The sequence below is a fragment of the Aquarana catesbeiana genome, linkage group LG11 (assembly GCF_042186555.1).
Source record: "Aquarana catesbeiana isolate 2022-GZ linkage group LG11, ASM4218655v1, whole genome shotgun sequence".
NCBI lineage: Eukaryota > Metazoa > Chordata > Amphibia > Anura > Ranidae > Aquarana > Aquarana catesbeiana.
Window position 1 is genome coordinate 228,912,688 of NC_133334.1, and position 25,364 is coordinate 228,938,051.

Sequence of the window (25,364 nt, forward strand, 5' to 3'; positions counted from 1 at the left end):
CAATTAAAAGTCAGCAGCTGCAGTATTTGTAGCTGCTGACTTAATTTTTTTTTAATGGGCCCTCCTCTTTAAAGCTTGTAAGAGGAGTTTTCATTCTACTCTGACTTTCCTATGAGGCTGCATGACCACTGGCCCTCTGTCTGGACAGTGCTGATTGGCCCTGTACTGATCGCATACACCCTCCCAGAAAAAAAAAAACTGTCTAGAAATGTACACCAAACTGAACCTGTGCAGAGTGACTCCAAAGCCTCTGTCTTATCAGGAGATGGATTGGGGACAGTAGAAGAAGGGGATGATCAGAGAAGACAGGATCAAACAGCCTTTTTACACAATGTAGATGATTGATCCCGTAGGTTCCACAGTGAGTATAACAAGCATGCTTTACTGCATATACAGACTGATTTAACTGTTTAATGGGTTTAGTAACACTTTAGGCTTTGACAATAAAACCTGAAAGCTAATTGGTTTATATGCAGGGCTGCACCAGGTTTTGCACTCTCCAGTTTTAGTAAATCCCCTCCAATACACAGTATCTTTTAAAATACACAATAGTTGGATGGAGGATTACACCTGTATTTATTTAAAGCAGAGTTGTCGTTCTCCACCCCCCCCCCCCCCCCCCCAGCAAAAAAAATAAAAGTCAGTAGCTACACATACTGTATCTGCTGACTTTTAATGTTAGGGCACTTACCTGTCCTGGAATCCATCGATATCGGCACCCCAGTCGATGGTTCCCTACCGTGCATGTGTGAAGCACGCATCGCTTTCTGAATGGCCCGGCGAGATCTCTCGGAAGGGAAGGGTACCTATCAAAAACTGGAAGGGGGGAGGAGGCAGATAAGCAGAGCTTTTGGGTGGAAACTCCGCTTTAAGGAAGATCGTTGCTACACACAATTCGCATTAACCCAAGCATAAAACCTGCACTTTGGAGGGAAGGCAACAACCCGTTCCGTGGAAAAAAATAACATTTATAGATCACAGAGTCATACACACGATAGAAGTAGAACACAAATTGCACTCCATGTCCTCAGTATGTTATAGCTGAGTAGGACTGGATACACGGGACAACAAATACGTTGCTTCTTTAACACTGTTGAGTGTATCTTATAGATTTTTGGCTGATAATTAGAAAAATAACTTTTAATTCAACCCATCACGTACTGTCTTATAAAAAAATTCTGTTTTTGCTATTTTTTTCTTATATCAGTTTTAAAATAAAACTAAATGCAAAACTTTATTAGTTTTGGATAGAGTGGAGAGGGATTAGAACATCTGTCTGTGCCCCCTTAGGGAGATTCACCCTGTCTATTTGTACTGTTTACCATTATAATTGAAAGTAAAAGTAAAAGAAAATCACAAATTTTGGGTTATTCCCAGAAAAGTAATAGAGGGGGAAATCTTCTAATGGGGACACTAGTTCTGGTGACCTGGGGGTCCTCAAGGGATTCCCTTAGGGGTTCACTTCCTGTTTTGGCTATGGGACAGGAAGTAAAGGGATATTTCCCCAATGGGACACAGATGGCAACATAAGCTGACAGAGGTTATAACATTCCCTTAATCTATCCAAAATGAAAAAAAAAAACAAAACATTTTAACTATATTTCTACTTTAAATTTACCAACTTTTGCTTGCATCATAAGATGTTTTGTGTAGCTCATGCATGTCAAGGCACATTGCATAACATTTGTGAAACTCATATTCATTTCATTGAGATCAGTTTCTATGCATTTTTATGTGACTGTTGCAAGGCATAGTATTTTCCATGTACATAACAAGTAAGCCCATGATAGACTTGCTATAGGATGATTGGTGACAGCAGAAATGTCTCACCAATGTTGGAACAACCATGATACATTCTGTTGCATTTGTTACATAGTTATATAGTTAGTCTTGTTGAAAAAAGACACAAGTCTATCTAGTTCAACCAATAAAAGGGAAAAAAAAGTGGTGAGTGCTTTAAAAACAAAAAACAAAACATAAACATGTCACACTTACCTGCTTTGTGCAATGGTTTTGCACAGAGCTGCCCCACTTCTTTTCTTCTCGGGTCCCCTGACAGAGCTCCTGGCTCCTCTCCCTTGACCAACACCCCCAAAAGCAAGACGCTTGCCATGGGGGCACTGGTGTCCATAAGACACAATTAGCAATTAGCTGTGGCTCGGCCCCACCCCCTATTCTCTCCTCATTGTCTCACTGGCTGTAACTGACAGCAGTGGGAGCCACTGGCTTCCACTGGTATGCAAGCCAATGAGGAGAGGGAGTCCCGGGACAGCCAAGACTCTCGTGCACATTGCTGGATCGAGATGGGTCTCAGGTGAGTATTAGGGGGCTGTGGAAGGAGCAACACACAGAAGGTTCTTTCCCTTCATGCATAGAATGCATAAAGGTATTATTATTATACAGGATTTATATAGCGCCGACAGTTTCCTTAGCACTTAAAAAAACCTTCAGCCTTTTAAATCACTTTAAGCCTCAAAGACACACCATAAAAGACACGATGACTGGACTTGTTCAGAAAGCATATGAACTGTACTTTAGTTGTAAGATTGGTGATCAAGACAAGGCCTGGGCTCCACGTTTGCTGTGCAAGATGCGCTGAGTCTGGCTTAGAGTAACTCAGAAGTCAATGCCATTTACTTTACCAATATAACGAGAACAGAATGATTAGGTCACAGACTGTTACTTCTGTCTGACTAATGTCGCTGGTTTCTCTGCTAAAAATAATAAATCAATTGAATGCCCCAATCTATCTTCAGCCATGAGACCAGTGCCACATGAAAGCAATCTGCCAGTACCAAAGTCACCAGAGAAATGGAGCTTAGACTAAACAGATGGAGATGCTACAATGCACCAGCTAGGCACGGACAGTGACAATGATCAGGATTTAGAACTGTGTATGTCTGGTGAGCCTCATCTCATAACACAGAATTAAATGATCTGGTCAGGGATTTAGGTTTATAAAAATCAAAAGAAGAACTACTGGGCTCAAGACTGCAAGAATAGTGTTTGCTATCACCAGGTATAAAAATGTTGGTCTTTCATAGCCACCAAGATCATTCAACAAATTTCTTCACACAGGTTGACAATCTTTTGGCAATGTACAAACTAAGGAGTATCAACAGGGGTGTTGAGCTGTGTGGGACAACCAACCTGTATACACACATCCAACATAATGGCTATTGTCAAGGTACATTGACTTCCATGATTTCATTATCCCAGGGACAGCATTCTAGATGATGCCTAAATAAAGATAGTGCTGGCAATCTTGAGAGAAAGGCTGATGAAGGCATTGCCAGAAGGAGTACTGAGGTCTCTTTGAAAGGCAATATTTACTTGCAAGCGTTGCAATTATGCTATACTTTCAATGACTTAAAAGAGAAGTATGGGATGCTGCATCTGTCCCCCGCTCGCTCTAAGACTGAGAACTGATTGGTCAAGCACCACCGACCGCTCTGTTCTCTGAGCTCCGTGAGTAGAGAGCTGGTGACTGTCAGTCATTGGGTCTCTGCTCTGCCCCCCAAGCTCACTAGAACGCTGGGCTGTGGAGAGGGCGGGAGCGGTGAGCCCAGACTCAGACTGAGCCAGGTCCCGATCTAAGCATGCGGGGGGATCCTGAACATATGGTTGCAATCTTTCCCGAACCTGGACCGGCTCTGTGACAACAGCCGACAGCGGGCTTTAGACCGCTGTCAGCTGAAAACAGGTCACAGGAGTGCAAAAAAAATACACTGCTGCAATCCACAGGCAGGAGAAGTACAAGCAAACAAGCTTTGGCTATACTTCTCCTTTAACAAAAATTATCTCTAATACTAAGTTTTACTTAAACAGTACAAGCACAAGCAAAAATATTTTCTTGGCCTCTGGTGTAGGAGCAAATGTGCATATTAGCAGCCCTCCTCCTTTTCAGACAAAAATGTGTTAATAGTTTACATTCAGAGACCTAAACAGCAATGGTATTGGGAAGTCTAGTAAAATGAAGTCAATGGAAATTCTTTACAGACTGCCATAATAGCTTTGAAAAAAAGGTCTTGCAGTCAGTGAGCTAAAGGATTCGTCAGGCCAGCTCTGTAGTTTATAAATGGATGAGCAAGTACATTTTAACTTCTCTGTGAAGAATTTTTAGCAATATAATTACGCAGTGTGAGGCCTCCAGCTGCTTGATTACAGGACAAATGATGTGTGGTACAAATGTTTTGGGTCAATGACCTGCTCTAAAAGCCTTCTCAATATGTACATAATAACAGACATATGTTTTAATGACAGTCATAAAATTATAGAACATCGTATAGGTCATTTCTGGAATAACAGTGTTATTGACCACTCACCACATTGCAGACAAAATGACAAGACAGCCCATGATCCCTAGAGGTTGGCTCAGGCTGGGAATGTGAGTGCTATGGCAACGCTGACATATATTTTATGCGCACATACATTTATAGGACTACGTACTCATGAAAGTTAAAATGTTAAATAAATTACAAACATGTATTTTAAACGTTACTTTCTTAATAAAAGTTCAAATCAAATGCAAATACCAAATTAATTGACAATTTGTTTTACTCTGTTGATCAACAAATCTGAACCCGGTATGCATACTAACATTAAGCAGGAGGGACCAAAATTAGAAACACGTCACTTTGATTTCGCCACATGAAAGAGATAAATTTGTTCTGGATGTTATATTAGCTGGAAAATCTGAATTCTTCAGTATTTAACTTAACTAAAAACAAAAAACCCTGTGGGTTAGCCAAATGCTTAATTAGTTGGTTGATTGAGTTCCTTTCAAAATGTGATACAGGTACCTGACTACATAATGATACAGAACAGCTCTGTAAAAAAAAATTGTAAAGTGACCCTGTCTCCAATCTAAAGTGAAAAAAATGACCTGTAAAGAAAAGACTGAATACTTACCTTTCCTGCTGCCCAGCTGCCTAACACCATTCCATTCCATAGAAATGATCACTCATATGTCTCACTGGTTCCTCCATCTTTACTATCTCCTGTAGTGAAGAGGAACCAAAGATCAACTCTCTAGAAAGTTTCCCAGAATACTTTTGGTAAAGCATTTCTTCTGCACGGAGCAGTGTATGGTGACAAAGCCTGCAGATGAGATATTATTAGGTAATGTGAGCACTAGCTTCAAGTGGTAGCGCATTAAAGTGGGAGTAAACGCCCATACATGAATTTTACCTATAGACGAGGCTATAATAAGGCTTATCTATAGGTACAGTAAATATCTCCTAAACATGCACCGTTTAGCAGATATTTACTAGACATTCAGCCGGTGACATCACCCGGGTGGTCTTTCCTTCAGAGTCCTGTGCCGTAAATGGTGGCTCCTGAGCACATGCGCTAGAGTGACGTCATCACGGCTCCGGCCACTCATACAATCAGAGTCCGCGAACCCGGAGGGAAGATGGAAGCGCCTTCAGCGTTAACAGTGCTCTGCTGGAAGGCTTTGTTTTCAGGTAAGTTTCACATAATGTGCTAGTATGTGATGCATACTAGCACATTATAACTTTGCCTTTCAGTTTTTTTTTTTTAAATAAAAACACACAGCGGTTTACTACAGCTTTAAGGACATTGCTACTCGGTCACTCGCTGGATTCTTATTTTTAAGGGCTTTTCTTATCATTTTTATTTAACGTTCATAAAACAAAACAGTTTGCCTTGCAGGGGTTTTCAGTATTTTCATTCAAAGAAATCCACACTCAGCCTCCTGCCGGACAGCAGCCAATGGCTGAAAGCGCTAATCAGTGTATTCTGGCAGTGGGGGGGGGGGGGGGGGGGGGTGGAAGTGGTGGGGGGGGGCAGTCCCCTGTCAGAACACAATAGTTTAGCAGGGAAGATTGCCACACTAAAATCGCTTAGCTAGTACGGTGATCTCTCAGGTTTTTTTCATACAGCTCACTGGGTTGAAGCAGCCTTAGCCTGGCGTATCCCAAGATAAGGGTTGCCACCTAATCCCTTTAAAACTGAACACATCCCCCTTGGTCCCCCTCTACCCCTGTCTTCTCTCTCTTTCCTTATTCCTCCCTCTATTTCTCTTTTCTCACCCTCTTTCCCCCTATCGGTATTCTTTCTTTCTATTTTATCTCACAGTCAGATGTCGTACTACACAATAGTATGGGCTCTCACTGCTCCTTGTAAAGAGTATCACCGTCTCTTCCAGAAGACGGTGGTGTGTCAGTGCCTACAACGGATATGTTTCCAATGACAAACGAAAAGTGAGACTTGCACTGTATTACCCTATGTTGTGGTTATCTGAAAGATATTTGTATTGTATTATTTTATTTTGCTAAAAACAATAAAAACATATTTGACTCTAAAACTGAACACATATTAATTACACAGGTTCTGTGGCTGATTTAGGTGGTAATTAAACTCACTTGGTGCCTTATCTGCAATAAATTAGACCCGGAACCTGTGTAATTCATATATGTTTGGGTTTAAAGGGATGAGGTGGCAACCCTACCCAAGATAACAGAAAATAATTAATAAACACAGGCTGAACTCTAAGTATAGAAATCAACTGTAAAAAAGTGCAACTTACATGAGGAATGATAGTAGCAGAGCCCGGTTTCAGCAGCCTGTAAAACTCCACCCCCACTGAAAAAGCACTGAATGTCAGTTTTCTTGCATCTCCATGCTTCCTTCTAGTAAAGGTCTGGACTGGAAGAGTACAGAAGAGCTGCTCTGATGACATCATCATTCCCAATTCAGCCTTCTCAGACCCTACAGAGAGACAATAACAATTGGTAAACAAGACAGTAGTACAACAAAATGTTCAGCGCAAATGCTAGTTATAACTGATATATTTCTCATAAATATGTGCATAAAAAACAGCAGTAATACCAGGACACATGATAGCCACTATCTTAAGCTGAAAATACTGTTTCATTTCATTATATGAAGGGTTGGTTCATTCAAAACGTCTTGTTACTACAGGAGGAGCTGCAACACATAAAAGTAGACACCAAAAACCCTCAGGGCCGCTTCACACCAGGAATCGCACTGGAACTCGCTGTGTATTCACTTTAAAGAGATTGAAATCGCACCACACCTAAAGTAGTATGCAGTACTCTTGTAAACTCACTGCAACCACATTGCATGGTATTACTGCACTGTGTTTGCAACCTGTGTTTGGGGTCTCATTAACTTAATACTGACACCCTCTGCAGATCGCAAATGTAGTGTGGTTTGAACATGGTGCGGGAGACGCGCACAAAACATGGGCTTCCCGCACCGCGTTCTGGTGGGGACCGGCCCAAAAAATCAGTAATTATGGCAGGAAGATCCCACCTTTCAGACAACTAATGTCGCGTACACACGAGCGGACTTTACGGCAGACTTTGCTCGGCTGACTTTTCGACGGACTTTATGACGGACTTTCCGAATGAACGGACTTGCCTACACACAATCCACCAAAGTCCGTCGAATTCGTACGTGATGACGTACGACCGGACTAAAACAAGGAAGTTCATAGCCAGTAGCCAATAGCTGCCCCAGCGTGGCTTTTTGCCAGTCGGACTAGCATACAGATGAGCGGACTTTTCGACCGGACTCGAGTTTGACGGATAGATTTAAAACATGTTTCAAATCTAAGTCCGTCCAACTTTTGAGAAAACAAAGTCCGCTGGAGCCCACACACAATCAAATTGTCCGACGAAATCCCGTCCACCGGGCAAAGTCTGCCGTTATGTCCGCTCGTGTGTACGCGGCATAAGACTTATATGAAGCCAGGGCTGTATGGGATTCCCAGGCCAGACATATTGATTGTCCAGGCTAGTCGTAATTCCCACGCATGCACATGGGAGTTAATTCATCCTGGCACCCAGCAGATGCCAAGATTGTACACTAAGCTGAGCATTTACAGATCAGTGTACAGTATAAACAGTTTATGAGGAGGAGAGTAATGGCACGTACACACGAGCGGACTTTTTGACCGGACTGGTCCGACGGTCTATCCAACGGACTTTTGGTGGACTTCCGACAGACTTTCCGAACAAACGGACTTGCCTACACACGATAACACCAAAGTCCGACGGATTCGTATGACCGGACTGAAATAAGGAAGTTGATAGCCAATAGCTGCCCTAGCGTCGGTTTTCGTCCATCGGACTAGCGTACAGACAAGCGGACTTTTCGACCGGACTCGAGTGCGTCGGAAAGATTTGAAACATTTTCCAAATCTAAAGTCTGTCAGATTTTCGACCAAAAAAGTCCGCTGCAGGTCTGATGAAGCCCGCACACGGTCGAATTGTCTGTCGGACCAGTCCAGTCAAAAAGTCCGCTCGTGTGTACGCGGCATAAGAATCCTTTATTGCAGAAAAGACATAAACAGAAAAGTGTACAGTAAAACTTTGGATTGAGAGTAACTTGGTCTGAGAGTGTTTTGCAAGACAAGCAAAAATTGTTTATACATTTTGACTTGATATACAAGCGATGTCTTGATATACAAGTAGCGTCATGTCACAACTGAGTATAAAAGAGAAGAGAGGCGCCTCTAAGTGTAGCAATACGGTTACATTTAATGAAGGTACAATATTTAGCAAATCACATGCTTGATGACTAACTGCTTGCCAACCAGCCGCCGTCGTTATACGGCGGCAGGTTGGCTCCCCTGTGCGAATCGCCGTAGGTGTACGGCGGCCGCTTTAAGGGCTATAGGGGGTGCGCACGCCCGCGGCATGATGCCAGATGCGATGCGCATGGCCAGCGGCCACGATGTCCGCTGGCGACCCGTGATCGCTCCTCAGAGAGCCAGAACAGGGATCTGTCAATGTAAACAGACAGATCCCAATTCTGTCAGGGTAGTGGAGAGAGATCTGCTGTTCCTATTGATCAGGAACAGCGATTTCTCTCTACTCCCTGTCAGTCCACTCCCCCCACATATAAATACACCTCCCTAGGGAACACTTAGCCCCTTGATCGCCCCCTAGTGTTAACCCCTTCCCCGCCAGTGACATTTATACAGTAATCAGTGGCTATTTTTAACTCTGATCGCTGTATAAATGTCAATGGTCCCAAAAAAGTTTCAAAAGTGTCTAATCTGTCCGCCACAATGTCGCAGTCCTGCTAAAAATCGCTGATCACCGCCATTACTAGTTAAAAAAATAATAATAATAAAAATGCCATAAATATATCACCTATTTTGTAGACGCTATAACTTTTGCGCAAACCAATCAATATGCACTTATTGTGATTTTTTTTTTTACCAAAATTATGTAGAAGAATACATATTGGCTTAAACTGATGAATAATTTTTTTTTTTATGGGGGGATATGTATTATAGCAAAAAGTAAAAAAAAATTGTTTTTTTTTTTTTCAAAAAATAAAAGCCGCATAGGTGATCAAATACCACCAAAAGAAAGCTCAACTTGTGGGGAAAAAAAGGATGTCAATTTTGTTTAGGTACAGCGTCGCACGACCGCACAATTGTCAGTTAAATCGACGCAGTGCCAAATCACAAAAAATGGCCTTGTCAGGAAGTGGGTAAATCCTTCCAGGGCTGAAGTGGTTAAAGCAGGCACATCTAAGTATGCAGGCATCCGAGGTAAAGCTGTCCACATAGACCATCCTCCGCACCACCATCGATATCGTCATCCCTTCCATGCTGCGCTCCACAAGTGCTTCAAGCCTCGCTTTTAGATCGCTCTACTGCAGGGTAGTCTTCCTGGTCACGATTGCAGACTGACAGTGGTGAGAGCCGGCAGTGCGGATTATGGTCTATGTGGACAGCTTTGCCCCGGATGCCTGCAAACTTAGATGTGCCTCTTTTAATCATCAACCATGTGAGCTGCTAAATATTGTACCTTCATTAAATGTAACCTTATTGCTACACTTAGGCTCGGTTCACACATGGGCGGCACGACTTGCAGGTCGCCTCAGCGAGGCGACCTGCAAACGACTGCGGGGCGACTTGCGAGACGACTTCTGCATAGAAGTCTATGCAAGTCGCCCCAAGTCGCCCCCAAAGTAATACAGGAACCTTTTTCTAAGTCGGAGCGACTTGCGTCGCTCCAATTAGAACGGTTCCATAGCACAGAACGGGAGGCGACTTGTCAGGCGACTAGGTCGCCTGACAAGTCGCCCCAGTGTGAACCGAGCTTTAGAGGCGCCTCTCTTCTCTTTTATACTCTGTAGCTCCTGCTGGAATTTGTTTCTAATCCCCTTGTGGGGGCCACCATTTGTAGATGGACATTTTATTGTTACACAACCTATCACATTGCTATAATCTTTTTATATGGACTATAAACTAAAAGGGGTTGTAAAGGCAGAAGTTTTTTTTATCTTTATGCATTCTATGCATGAAGATAAAAAGCCTTCTGTGTGTAGCAGCAACCCCCCCCCAGCCCCCCTAATACTTACCTGAGCCCCATCTCCATCAAGCGATGTCCACGATGGCATTGACCATCCGGGACTCCCCTCCTCATTGGCTGAGACACAGCGGTGGTGCCATTGGCTCCCACTGCTGTCAATCAAAGTCAGTTAGCCAATGAGGAGAGAGAGGGGCGTGGCCGAATTGCAGCTCTGTGTCTGAATAGACACACAGAGCTGCAGCATTTCGGCTCCAGTGCCCCCATAGCAAGCTGTTTGATGTGGGGGCACTCAAAGAGAAGGAGGGGCAAGGAGAGCCGAAGAGGGACCCAAGAAAAGGAGGATCCAGGCTGCTCTGTGCAAAACCAAATGCACAGGGCAGGTAAGTACAACATGTTTGTTATTTTTATTGAAAAAAAAAAACCGAGACTTTACAATCACTTGAAGGACTTTTGAATAAATGGTTGTGGAACAAATCATCTGAGTTTCCATTATTTCTTATGGGGAAATTTGCTTTGATATACGAGTGCTTTAGATTACAAGCATGTTTCCGGGACAAATTATGCTCGCAATCCAAGGTTTTACTGTATAGTCTTTTCTGCAACAACAACAAAAAACCTTCCTACCGCAAGTTTTGGATTTTTAACTAATGTTCTATCATGGTGTGTGTTCTCTATATGCTGGATTGCCTATATAAAGTGATATTAAAGGCTATTTATACTTACCTGCTCTGTGCAATAATATTGCACAGAGCAATCGCCTACCTCCTTTTTGGGGGTTCCCCACCCCTTCTTCTTATGAGTGTCCCCACAGCAACCAGCATGCTAAAGGGGTACCCAAGCAGGCGTGCTCCTGACCTGGGCTGTATAATGAAGCCCTCCACAACTCTGCCCCCCAGCTACATCACTAACCTAGTCTCAAAATATCAACCTGCTTGTTTTCTTCATTCCTCCCAAGACCTCCTGCTCTCTAGCTCCCTTGTCACCTCCTTTCATGCTCACCTTCAGGAATTCTCCCAAGCCTCTGCCATTCTCTGGAACTCCCTACCCAAATTTGTCCGATTATCTTCAACTCTGTCCACATTTAGATAATCCCTGAAAACCCTTCTCTTCAGAGAGGCCTTCTCTGCCCCGCCTAACAACTGTATTTCCACTAACTCCATCAGCTCATCCCCCACAGTTATGACCTTTTGTATCTTTTGACCCCCCCTCTTAGATCGTAAGCTCTAATGAACAGGGCCCTTTGATTCCTACTGTATTAAATTGCATTGCCTTTGTACTGTCTGCCCTTATGTTGTAAAGCGCTGCGTAAACTGTTTGCGCTATATAATTCCTGTATAATAATAAGAATAATAACATACAGCACCAGCAAGCCATGCCCCCTGCTCCCTCCTCACAGGAGTTTAACTGACAGCAGCGGGAACCTATGGCTCTGGCTCTTGCTGCTCTTATGTGAGATCAGGAAAAGAAAAGAGTGGGGTTGACAGCGCTAGAGGTGTGAGTGTCAGGTAAGTGTTTGAAAAAAAAACAAATTGTCCTGTCTAACGGTTTATGTCAAAAACAGAGGATTTTGTTTGCACACATTTGCAAATAAATGCGTAAGCTGCAGTGCCCACGCCAAGGGACCTCTGTATACACTGCGTTCCTAACTGGAGATGGGCTTGGTCATGTTCGGGATCCTAGTCCCAACCCACCTGCCTGATCCCGCCAGGATGCTGACATGGCTAATCACAGGCAGTGACACATTTCTGCAGCTGCACAGACTGGGAAATGTCTCATTGCCTGTGATTAGCGGTGTGCAGTGTCGGCTTCCTGGCGGGATCGGGCAGGTGGGTTAGGACTAGGATCCTGAACATGCCCAAGCCCATCTCTCTTCCTAACCCTAAATTTCTAGAGCCTCCATAGTAAGAGCACATATAGGAATGGATAGATTAAGGGCAGGTATGCCTGGAGGGAGTCCACCCTTCGTTAAAGGCACAGGGTGAATAGGGTGCAGGGACGCACTGGATGCCTTTGCTGCCATTGTGCTTTTGCTGGGCATCATGCGTTCCTGTGCCTATAAAGGAGGGTCTGCTTTACTACTTCATTCAAATTGCAGACAGCCTAATGCCCTGTATGATGGAAAAAGTGTGATCAGATTGTGTTGTTGGAGATTCCGACCGTGTGTGGGCTCCATCGGACTTTTTCCGTCGGAATTTCCGACACACAAAGTTTGAGAGCAGGATATAAACTTTTCCAACAACAAAATCCGATCGGTTAAATTCCGATCGTGTGTACACAAATCCGACGCACAAAGTGCCACGCATGCTCAGAATAAATTAAGAGATGAAAGCTATTGACTACTGCCCCGTTTATAGTCCCGACGAACGTGTTTTACACCACCGCGTTCAGAATGTTCAGATTTTCCGACAACTTTGTCCGACCGTGTGCATGCAAGACAAGTTTGAGCCAACATCCGTCGGAAAAAATCCATGGATTTTGTTGTCGGAATGTCCGATCAATGTCCGATCGTGTGTACAGGGCATAAGAAAGAAACTATGTTGCTGGATGGATCAACAGGTGAAATAAAGAAAAAAAAGCCCCACAAAAGCAAACTAATGCAGTCATCACATCTTGAGATTGGTAAGATGCAATATATTACCTTTTTGCTTTTGGGTTTAATATCACTTTAACAAGGGAACAGAATTGACAGTTGCAAACAACAGTACCTCGGCGAAAAAACAAAAAACAAAAGAATAGTTCCTTTTTGATCAAGAAAGTGTTTATGAAAGAATAAAACACCTCCAGAGTAGACAGTCAATAACAAAAAAATAACATAGTGGTCTAATTTAAAGGGGCCAACGCTTTTTTGGTTATACTTCATCTGAGGGTCACATGAATGCAGTTAGTTCTGCACTTCTGTGACCTGTTTTCAGCAGACAGCAGGCTGAAGCCCACTGTAGACTGACATCATAGAACCAGTCCAGACTCTAAAAAAATCGTAACCATATGGTCAGGATCCACCCAGATGCCTGGACCGGCAGCTGGCTCAGCTGGCGGGGACAGCCACATGGCTAAATATGATTGTTTTTTTTAAGCAGTATTTTTATTAAGCAGTATTAAAAAGCAAACATTTATTATATTGCAGCACACATATTCTTAGATGTAATGTTTGTGTTAATTTTCTCTTTTAGGTTTTATTCTATTTTCATCAAGTGATTCAGTCAGCAAGTCTGTTGTTTTTCAACAGAAAAGCTCTCTTGCAGTTTCAGGGATGTGACAGACCATTTAATGCTGACAGAGGTGCTTAAAATGATTAGCTTTTATTTCTTTATGTAAAACCTGGTAAATGCCTAAAAAAAAAGAAACAAATGCAGCCACCACATATGATTAATAAGCTGCAATATAATACATTTTTGGTTTTGGGGTTAATGATCACTTTAAATCCTGCACTACTCTTAAATCTAGGTGACTTCACAATCATTGATATTGTGAATATCATGTTCACCTATTCCACTACCTTATTCTGATTGACAGCACAATTCATATAAGATAAGAGCGCCCACTGCATTGTATATACCAAACTTGTTATACTGGTCCATGCAAACACAGCCATGACACCCTAGGGAAGAGTAACCGCCCACAAGAAGTACGTTGTGATTTGCATACGTACCCTGCAGATAGCGACAAAGAGACGCTTGTTTATTTTGTAGAATGTAATTCCATTACATGGCCATATTGCTGGAGTTTGTCTTTAACCATAATGTAAGCAAGCAAAAAAAAAAAAAGCTACTACCTTGCCAATAACTAACAAGCAGATGGGGTATATGACAGGGAACCAGGTTTATTTCTACATATGCTTGATAGAATTTTGGCAAATACATTTCATTTTTCAAAATGATCTTTCAGGGAAAAAAACAGGGAGAAACAATATCAAATTGTAGGATTGATCAGAATGTCTGGACTTGCACTGGCTGCCTATGTTTAGGGTTGTTAGCGCTCAGAAACCAATGGCTGGAACACAGATATCTTGTGTTCTGGGCATTCGTTCTAAAGCACTTGGTACAGCATCCAGATGCAGTATTTTTCTGCCTGAAGCTTTTTCAGGCTGCTGGCAGGGCTGTACGATGGACCTGTGCTTCCACCCGCAAGAAAAACGCCAGAATCTGAGGCACAGGGGCTAACTGCCCAGTGTAAACAGCCTGCTTACAAAGGCTGCTAAAACAATACTCCCTGTATTCCCCTTACAAATAAATGGCCCTACATCTGATCATCTAAAAATGAATGCCACCCACAGTTCCCTTCTAACTAACTGTCTTCAAATATGATGCTCTTCACAACTTCCTTACTAATAAATGCATGCACTCATGATGCCCCACAGCCCCCTTACAAATGAATACCCCTTGGAGCTCCTTTACAAATATCTGCCCAGACTGCCCTCACTTATGATGCTCTCCACAACTTCCTTACAAAAGAATGCCCCCTTAATATATGATGCCCCCAGAGCCCCCATACAAATGAATGCCCCCTAGCCTGTATATGATGTCCCCCCTGAGCTCCCTTACTGGCCCTACATATGGGCCAGATGCTCTCCACAACTCCTTACAAATGAATGCTTGCACATATGATGTCCCCAAAGCTCCCTCACAAATGAATATCCACACATTTGATGCTTTCTAAAGCCCCCTTACATATGAATGCCTCCAGAGTTCCTTTGCAAATTAATGCCCCCAGAAATCTGAAGCTCCCCACATTGCTTTTACAATTGAATAATCTCACATCTTATATTCTCCAGAGCCACCTTAGTAAGGATGGGCTCGGGCGTGTTCGCACACTTCACGCGCAGAGCCCGACAGGAAGTCGGCAGGGCGCTGCGCTAATCACAGGCAGTGAGACATTTCCCGATCTCTGTAGCCGCGCATCGGATAAAAGTCTCACTGCCTGTGAACTTTGCTCGGGAGATCTTTCGCTTACATGGGCTACCCAAGGTGATTGTCTCGGACAGGGGTAGTCAGTTTGTCTCCCGGTTCTGGCGAGCCTTTTGTGCACAGTTGGGAATTTAGCTTGCTTTCTCCTCTGAGTATCACTTGCAGTCTAATGGGGCCGCAGAACGAGCCAATCAGTCCTTGGAGAAATTCCTACGTTGCTATATTTCTGAACATCACAACAACTGGTCAGGCCTATTACCGTGGGCAGAGTTTGCTCACAACAGTGTCTTGAATTCTGCTTCCCGATTGTCCCCGTTTATGTCGAATTATGGTTTCCAACCTTCCATATTGCCTGACTCGTTTGTTCCGCAGAGTATTCCTGCGTTAGAGGAGCATCTCTGTGGTCTTCGTTCCACTTGGGCACAAGTTCAGGGGCTTTGCAACATGCTAACGATAGGTACAGACTCCATGCTGACCACAGACGCCTGCCTGCGCCTTCCCACCAAGTTGGGGACAGAGTCTGGCTGTCGTCTCGCAACCTCCGACTTTGTGTTCCTTCTTTGAAGTTTGCACCTCGGTTTATTGGGCCTTTCCGTATCTTTCACGGGATTAACCCAGTGGCTTACGCCTTGGACCTTCCTCCTAGTATGCGCCCTGTACAGGTTGAGAACCATGAGGAGTATGAAGTACAATCCATTGTTGACTCCCGTAGGTGCATACAGTACCTGGTGCATTGGAAGGGGTACGGTCCGGAGGAACGCTCTTGGGTCTCATCCTCGGACGTATATGCCCCTGTCCTCCTCCGTGATTTCCATAGACGTTTTCCCCTCAAGCCCGGTGGTCCTCTGAGGGGGAGGGGTCATTGAGGAGGGGGTACTGTCAGGGCTGGGCTCAGCCCTTCCTTCTCTGAGCTGGCTGCTCAGCTGTCAGCTAATTGCCAGCTCCCATCTCTCTCCACATTTACCCAGCTGTTGTTGATTCTGCTGGTCAGTCCTGCCTACTTAAAGTCGTCCAGCTCACTTGATCTCTGCCTTCGCCTTTGTCAACATCACAGAGACTTTCTCCTGCATTCCTGTTGAAGACTTGCTCAGCTGACGCTCCTTCTGGCTTCTGATCCTGCTTGCTGTGCTACTACCTTTATCTCTGGCTCTCTGACATTTGCTTGGCTGACTACCCGATCCGGTTACTGAACTCTGGCTTGTTTTGACTAAGTTTACTCTGTTTACTTTATTATTATTATTATTATTATTATTAAACAAGTGTGATTTAACTATACTTTTGTCTCGGTCTGATTCATGGTTCCTGATAACACTATTTTCAGATTTTTGAATAAAAGAATTGTCAAAAACTGTGCGTGTGTCTTTATAACCTTGTGATACTTTTTTGGTGAATGGGTAGGGGTACAATGTACCTACGGAAACTCATTCACATAGGGGGGCCGGGATCTGGGGGCCCTCTTCTTAAAGGGGGATTCCAGATTCCAATTAGCCCCCTGCCCACAGACCCCCACAACCACCGGCCATGTTTGTGGGGCTGAGGCCCTTGTCCTCATCAACAAGGTTCTTTGGGGTGGGGAGGCAGAGCTTCCCCTGCCTCAAAGCACCCACCCCTCATGTTGAGGACATGTGGCCTGGTATGGTTCAAAAGGGGAGGGGGGACACTCGCTCGTCCTTACCCTTTCCTGACCTGCCGGGCTGCATGTCCGGATAGGGGTCTGGTATGGATTTTGGCGTTGGGTTCCCCTTAAAATCCATACCAGAACCGAAGGGCCTGGTATGGACTGGGGGGGGGGCCACGCTAGTTCTTTTATTTATACGTTTTGTCTGCTTTTTTTTTTACAATCAGCTGTGAGCGGGGAAGCTCTCTGACAGCTGATGAGTCATTGGTTGTTAAGGACACGGTGGCCGGCTTCCTGGCCCACTGCCTAGCAACCAGCTATTTGCCAATTTGACAAATAACGCATGTGATACCACCAGCAAAACCCTGGTGGTAGTTATTGCATGTTTTTTAACACTCTGGTCTGTTTGTAAATTAGACTTAAAGTGGAGCTCCAGCCTGGGGAAAAAAAAAATTAAAAGTCAGCATCTAAAAATATAAAGGACACTTACCTGTCCAGGGAGCCTGCGCTGTCGGCACCCCAAGCTGATCCATCCATCAGCTCAAGGTGCAGGCGCCAGCATTGCTAGTAAGGGAAACCGGCAGTGAAACTTTCTGAATGGTCTGCTGTGACACACACAGGTCCCAGAAGGTAGCGGGGGTAACGTGGGCACGATCGCGGACATGACATACCTTGCTGGGGTGACATAGGACAGAAGTCCAGAAGAAAAAGAGCAGAAAAGGTACCAAAAAGCCAAAAAAAAAAAAAAGCCAAAAATAAGGGCGGGGGGAGTTGGGTTGGGGTTTACTATTGTTTAAGACAGAGTTGCCTTTGTGCCTGGAACTCCGCTTTAAGAGCTTTCTATGTGGCATTTACCAGCACTTTTTTTTTTCTGGTAAATACCGCATAATTGTTATTTTTTTTGTGGTGAATTTGACTTCGTTTACCACATGCGATCATTTATGCAAATGAGTAACATGATACCCTTATCGCATGCAGTAAACGTTAGTGAATCGACCCCTATGACTAAAACTAAAACACTGCTGGCCAGCAGAACACAATATTTATTGCTAGCAGCTATATCCGCCGGCAGTAATCATATACAAAAATTCCCGACAAGCTGGTTGTACCCAACTTGATAGGTATCCAGGTTGATCGATGGATCAACTTGGATACAATCGGCCTGCCCATCATGGATCGAATCTCAGCCTGGTTTAGCAGGGAATTTCGATCCATGTATAGCCGGCTTAAGTCTGATTTAAGCAATGGTTGTTTCTGTATAGATCGTTTGATGAATGAGTATTAAAAAGTGTCAGGATCAAAAAAACATCCAAAGACAATTAAATGATGAAAGATTTGTTAGCAAACTTTGTAACATAAGCTAAAAAAGGACACATGTCCATAGAGTTACATTTAATTAAACGTTCTTACCTGACTAACACTAACTATAACTCGTTGGGTTTAGTTCTAATAAAAAAGTAATAAACATTAATAATAAGGTGTACTGGAATTGTAGTTACCATAAAGATGACTTGTCTCTACAGTGATCTGCTAAGAATGCTTATTAACCATTTGCAAATTAAAGCTGGCTATATACCTTTTCATTTAGATTGCAGCCAGAACAAAAGAAATCTAGCCGTTTATTCCATCCACGCTAAACAGCACGGATGGACAAATCTCTTGTTGCAGCTGTTGTATTCAGACAGCCAGTGGTGCCAAATGTCAGAATACCCGGGCAGTGCCTGCATCTGTTCGCCCAACAATATTCCACCCGGCTGCTATGATTTTTCAATCGAAGGATGTCAGGTGGAAGGCCACCCATTGATTAAATTTTGGCCAGCTGGTTAGGAACCAAAGGATATTCATCCAGTGTATGGGCAGCTGTTTAGCATGGATAGGGGAATCTAGTGTAATCTACAAGTGTATGGCTAGCACAAGGTTAAGATGGCAAGAGAGGACTTTGAATACAATGAAGTAACACAATTCTCATGAAAAGGGATACAAAGATTCTGCAAGCCAACAGCATGGGCACTAACTCCTGCTGAAATCGAAATGATGAAATGCGTAGGGAAGGTGCAGTTATGTCATCATGCTCCATCTCTGGTGTTGCCTGTCTCTACATGAGGACTGTCGGAACAATCTGAGGAATGTTGGGCATGAAGCATTTTATGGTAGAGCAGCAAGTGCACTTATGGCATTTGAGTCTTTTTGTATATTTGCCTCTTAAACAAATTATATGCTATCACACTTTATGAGGTTTTATGTTATTTAAGTGACAATTGCCTGACGGGAGATGCAAACTGAGGGATGTGAGCTACTTTTCTTTGCGGATGCTATTTTTTTTAATGACAGTGCACTGGGAATTCCGAATTTTATATACCGTATTTATCGGCATATAACACGCACATTCATTTTAAGAGGGAAGTTTCAGGAAAAAAACTTAAATTTTAAATAAGGAACTTTGAATAAAAATAAGGGTCAGTGCCCATCTGCAGCCTCACCATTGCCATCAGTGCAGCCTGATTAATGCCCACCTGCAGCCTCACAAGTGCCATCAATAGAGCCTTATTAGTCCACATCAATGCAGCCTCACCATTGCCATCAATGCAGCAGCCTCACCATTGCCATCAATGCAGCAGCCTCGCCATTGCCATCTATTGACTTCCTATTACAGAGGCCGCCAAGTAAACAGGAGATTCTCACTGTATGTAATCTGACGGCACTCGTCCCGCTCCCCCCCATTGTCTCCGAGGCAGCTGAAATTGTAGTATTGGCATATAACACGCACACGCTATTTGCACCCGATTTTCATGGTGAAAAAGTGAGTGTTATACGCCAATAAATACAGTATATATTTGGTTTCACAAGTGTATTAGAATTAGATTAAGGAAATATGGGTTTTTAAATATATAGTACTGCCTATTTTGTATTTTAGGCAATAAAAAACTAACAGAGGTTCTAGCCTTCTTCCACTTTAGTGAAAAAAAGCATGACATGCCTATGTTCATACATGAGGCGATACCTACGCCCCTCTGAAAAGTGATCCACAGGGAATCTCTTTTCAGAGAGCATTTGACAGGCGGTGAGGAGGAGATATGTCACCTCATTACCTGCTTTAACCCTCAAAATGGCTATACTCCGTGTTATCGAGTTGTTCACTTGAATGAGTTGTATTAGGAGGTGGTATCACCTGCCAAATGCACCATGCCACATAATTTTTGCTTTGTCAACATTTCTGTGTACAGGTCAGTGGACAGTAAAACTGTTACTCGACCACCTGCTTTTACCACCCCCTGGCCACCCATGTGAACAAGAACTACCTATCTAATGAAGCTCTAAATAGTAGTAGACAAAAGCTGGTCATACACTAGTAGAATTTTGTTCCAAATTGCTAATTTTAAGAACATTTGTTTGATTTTCTAATTGACATTTGTTTACAACCAGTGATAAAAAATTCAATGTGATTCTTGTTCTGGAAATGACATCCATTCCAAAATCAAGTTAAAAGCAATCAAAATCTTCAAACAACCTTCACCCAGTCATCGAATGTAGGGTTGCACTGATAGCGGTATTGGTGCAGAGACTAAGCATATGCATGAGTACTCGTACTCATGGAAATCTACGATACCTTAAACCGATACCTTTGTGGTGCGATTTTATACCCTACAAAATGAATGAGTATTAACGCTGATACCTCAAAGAACCGATACCTCAAATATACATCAAGAATCAAATGCGATTTGAACAGGAATGTGGTGCGATTCCTGTCTGAATCACATGTGGTTACCCTCACTGCTCCTGTGTGAACTCATGTTCGTCATAGGGACTTCAGCCTGGGTTCAAACAGGAGCAGTGGGGGAAATCTCAAGCGATTCATACAGAAATCGCATTTGATTCTTGAAGTATATTTGAGGTATCAGTTCTTTGAGGTATCAGCGAGTACTTGACCGAAAGTATCGGTATTTGTACTCGCCGTAAAAATACGGTATCAGTGCAACCCTAATCAAATGTACAAGGAGTTTTCTATGAATATTCATCTGAATGTTCGTTCAAACATCTACCAGTGTATAGTCAGCCTTTTTTGTTGGAATTACACTTTAAGCTGCTGCCTGTCCTGCCTGACCTGATAAGATGGGATATAATAGCTGGCTGAGGTCAGGCAACAACTGTGAGACTTCAGGTGACCTCTGATCCTACAACTGCTTCACTAACAGCAGCTCACAAATTGCTATCCTCACAGGGTCTTTTGCTTCAGCCCCAGAAGATTTGGCTGCTGAAAGACCGGGCCATTTTTTGCGATTCAGCACTGCATCGCTTTAACTGACAATTGCGCAGTCGTCCGACGTTGCACCCAAACAAAATTGATGTCCTTTTTTTCCCACAAATAGAGCTTTCTTTTGGTGGTATTTGATCATCTCTGCGGTTTTTATTTTTTGCGCTATAAACAAAAAAAGAGTGACAATTTTGAAAAAAACACAATATTTTGTACTTTTTGCTATAATAAATATCCCCATTTTTTTTTAAAAAAAGTTAATTTTTTCTCAGTTTAGGCCGATATTTATTCTTCTACATATTTTTGGTAAAAAAAAAAAAATTGCAATAAGCGTATATTGATTGGTTTGCGCAAAAGTTATAGCTTCTACAAAATTGGGGATAGATTTATAGCATTTTTATTATTTTTTTTTTTTTTTTACTAGTAATGGTGGCGATCTACGATTTTTATCGGGACTGCGACATTATGGCGGACACATCAGACATTTTTGACACATTTTTGGGACCATTGACATTTATACAGCGATCAGTGCTATAAAAATGCACTACTGTAAAAATGTCACTGGCAGGGAAGGGGTTAAAACTAGGGGGCGATCAAGGGGTTAAATGTGTTCCCTAGTGTGTATTCTAACTTAAGGGGGGATGGGACAATGTAGGGGAGATGACAGATCGTGTTTACACATACAGTTTCTGGTTCTCGCTGTGTCACGAGCGATCGCGGGAGCCCGGCGGTCATCGCGTCCGCCGGGCACTCGCATCAACTTGGTGGGCGAGCAGCGGGCACTCGCGCCCCTAGTGGCCACAGGGCGAAGAGACGTAACATAACGTTGTTTCGCCCAGCCGTGCCATTCTGCCGCAGTAAAACTGCGGCGGCTGGTCAGCAAGTGGTTAAAGCAAGAATAAAAATTGTTTGTTTTATGGACATTTATGTTTTCAGAATTTTACAGTCATCAGTAAGCCTCCATTTTTTATTCATAGTCTGTAAAATTACTGGATGTTTGGCAGCACTGGTTCCAGCTATATCCTCCTCTCTTTTGTTACTATGTGGGAGCACCAAGAATGCAAATGCTTTTCCATTGCTGTACAGTCCTGCATTGTGAAGAAGACTTGACAATTAAAGGCCATTTCACACTGATCAGCTTTTCTTCTGTTTTTGCCTCACCAAATATGGAAGAAAATGCGTGACTATTAAATCCTATGGAGTTCCTCACATCAGTCAGTTGCGGGTAAGCTGCGGTTTTAAAAGTCCTGCATGTTTGGTGCATGTTTGGTGTGGTAAAAAAAAAAAAAAGTACCATAAACACACCTCCCCATTGAAATGAATGGAAAACACATCAAAAATGCACCCGTGGATATTCACAGGTGCAAAATGCACCAGAAATGCGGTAAAAACGTATATATGCGTTTTTACCGCATTTTTGTTACAGAGCAGTGTGAAAGCAGCCTTAAACAATACACAATTCTAGCTATACTTTATTTTATCAATATATTTATAGTTACCCCAAGCAATTGTGCCTTGTGCAGATGTATGACAAATTTGGTCCAAATACATCAATCAGTTATACCATGTACCCTAAGGAGAACATCTGGGCAGCTTTAACCCCTTCATGACCGAGTTCAAAACAAAAACTTAAAGCGCAAACTCAATTTTTGCAACTTTGGTATGTGTTAGGCCCTTTTCACACGCACATTCAGACTGGGTCTGCCTGTTAGTTTTTCAGGTGGTCCCGATCGGAACCTCCATTGTCCTCAAAGGAGCAGCGGGTGTAAATGGACATTTGTCCGTTTACACTCACCTACCTCCAAACCGATCCATCAAAAACAAATAGAAAGGGGGGTTTGTTCCCCTCCACCTGGGTGGATTGAAGGGAGTTGAGTGTAAACAAACAGCAAGGCTGTTTACATCTGACTGCCCGTGGAGGTGAGCGGGCTGTGTCCCTGTCCACTCTGCATAAGCGGAGCAGGCACAGACCTGTCATCCGCCTGCTCAGCGGTGATGAGGATAGATTCGCTGAAATTGGTTTATTCTCTTTTGAGAAGAGGGGATTAAGAGGGTATATGATCAACATGTACAAATACATAAGTGGTCCATATAGTTAACTGAAGAATTATTCACTTTAAGGTCATCACAGAGGACAAGGGGGAACTCTTTACATCTTGAGGAAAAGAGATTTCATGCACACTAGAAAGCTAAAAACTGTTGTAAAAACGCCAGACAAAAAAGTTAATGTTTTAGCATCTTTTTTGCCAGCGTTTAGTAGTGTTAACCTAATGTGTAAGTTAGGCTTAGTTTAGTAGCTTCAGCGTTAAGGAGCAGGGCCACCGGCATCCTTAACAACCAGTGAATAGCTGGTTGTTAAGGAGCGGACCGGGAAGCCAGCCGCCAAGTCCTTACTAACGGATGAGTCATCCCTTTGAGTCTGATATGGATTTTAAGGGGAACCCCACGCCAAAATTACAAGAAAAACACCATCAGCCAGCCCCCCCCCCCCCCCCAAATCCATACCAGACCCTTAGGTTTGGTATGCATGTTAAAGGGAACCCTCATGCCAAAATTAAAAAAAAAAAAAAAAACATACCAGGCCACATGCCCTTAACATGGGGGAAGGGCTTTGGTGTCAGGCCAGTGGCTCCACCCGATATCAACAAAACCTGGGCATGCGTAAGCCACGGAGCCATGTCACGGCACCCTGTAATCTGTGGTTCTAACACAAAAATTTGGGTGTCCCCATAGTGGAGGCACATGCATTCTAATGGATAAGTAAGGGCAGGTGGACTCCACCCCCTTGTGATGTAATCGGTCAGGAGCCTGCTGGATCAGTCACGTCACTAGGGGTGGGGACACCTGGTGACGTTACCAGTCGACTCTGCCCCTTAGTTATTTATGAAATGTCAGACAGCGGAGCAGGCAGACGACAGCAGCCTTCGACGAGTCCGGAGGTTTATTCTTTCTTTGGGGTCCGACAGTGCGGCGCAGCAGGCATCGTGATTAACGGCGGATCTATATCAGGGGACATTTTTTTTAAAATGTATTTGTTAATAAAGGAATTGTCAAAAACTTGTGTTGTGTCTTTACTCACTTTTTATACTTTTTTTTGGTGAATGGGTAGGGGTACTATACCACCCCATACCCTTTCAATGGAGGGGGGTGGCCGGATCTGGGGGGCTTCCAGATTCCGATAAGCCCCCTGTCCACAGACCCCCACAACCACTGGCTAGGGTTGAGGGGAAGAGGCCCTTGTCCCCATCATCATGGGGGAAAGGTGATTTGGGGGGCAGGGACATGTGGCCTGGTATTGTTCAGGTGGGAGGGCGCTCGCTCGTTCCCCCACCTCTTTCCTGGCCTGCTAGGCTGCATGCTCGGATAAAGGTCTGGTATAGATTTTAAGGGGGACTCCACGCCATTTTATTTCTAAATTATGTCATTGGGTTCCCCTCAAAATTGGGGGGGACCCCCACGCAGTTTTTTTTACATTTTGGTGTGGAGTTCCCCTTAAAATCCATACCAGACCCAAAGGGCTAATGACTCATGCGTTCCAAATGCTAGTTGTTAAGGACACCGGCGGCCTCCACATAAAAAAAAAAAAAAAACTCTGCTAAACGCTGGGAACTGGCGTTTAAGCAGAGTTTGGGAGAGTTATGACATATTTACGGGCCCCTTCCCCTGCTCGCCATTCTGAAACCATCCCATATAATAAAATAAACATACCCAGCCTAAATAGTGTATGTATGTATTCCCATTGGAAGCCAAAAATTGGCAGCTGAATTAAAGGTATAGAATTATTTTTCCAGACTCATATACCTTTGATGCAGCTGCACATTTTTGCCTTACAATGGGAATACATAAATACACAATTTAGGCTGGGTGTTTATTTTATTATATAGGGTGGCTGAATGATGTAGGTTTATTCAATATATGTGCTTTTTGTGTATAAGGTGACATCAAAAGCAAAAAAGTGATGTCACCTTATACACAAAAAGCACATATATTGAATAAACCTACATCATTCAGCCACCCTATATAATAAAATAAACACCCAGCCTAAATTGTGTATTTATGTATTCCCATTGTAAGGCAAAAATGTGCAGCTGCATCAAAGGTATATGAGTCTGGAAAAATAATTCTATACCTTTAATTCAGCTGCCAATTTTTGGCTTCCAATGGGAATACATACATACACTATTTAGGCTGGGTATGTTTATTTTATCACTCTTTTTTGCTAGTGTTTTAATACACATTTTGAGTGGGGTTAGCGCCATCTTTTCCTC

The 25,364-nt window shown here is 43.3% G+C and overlaps 1 protein-coding gene across 2 annotated transcripts in view; it reads right to left on the reverse strand.

Moving 5' to 3' along the window:
• LOC141111649 (uncharacterized) overlaps window positions 1-25,364 on the reverse strand; it is a 674,371-nt gene that overhangs the window by 644,602 nt on the left and 4,405 nt on the right. For both annotated transcript variants that reach the window (XR_012236466.1, XM_073603803.1), the window contains exon 2: window positions 6,554-6,735. Coding sequence is in view for 1 of the 2 variants with exons in the window: in XM_073603803.1 (XP_073459904.1) it covers window positions 6,554-6,712 (159 nt within the window). In the remaining variant the exon portion in view is untranslated. The remainder of the gene's footprint in view (window positions 1-6,553; window positions 6,736-25,364) is intronic.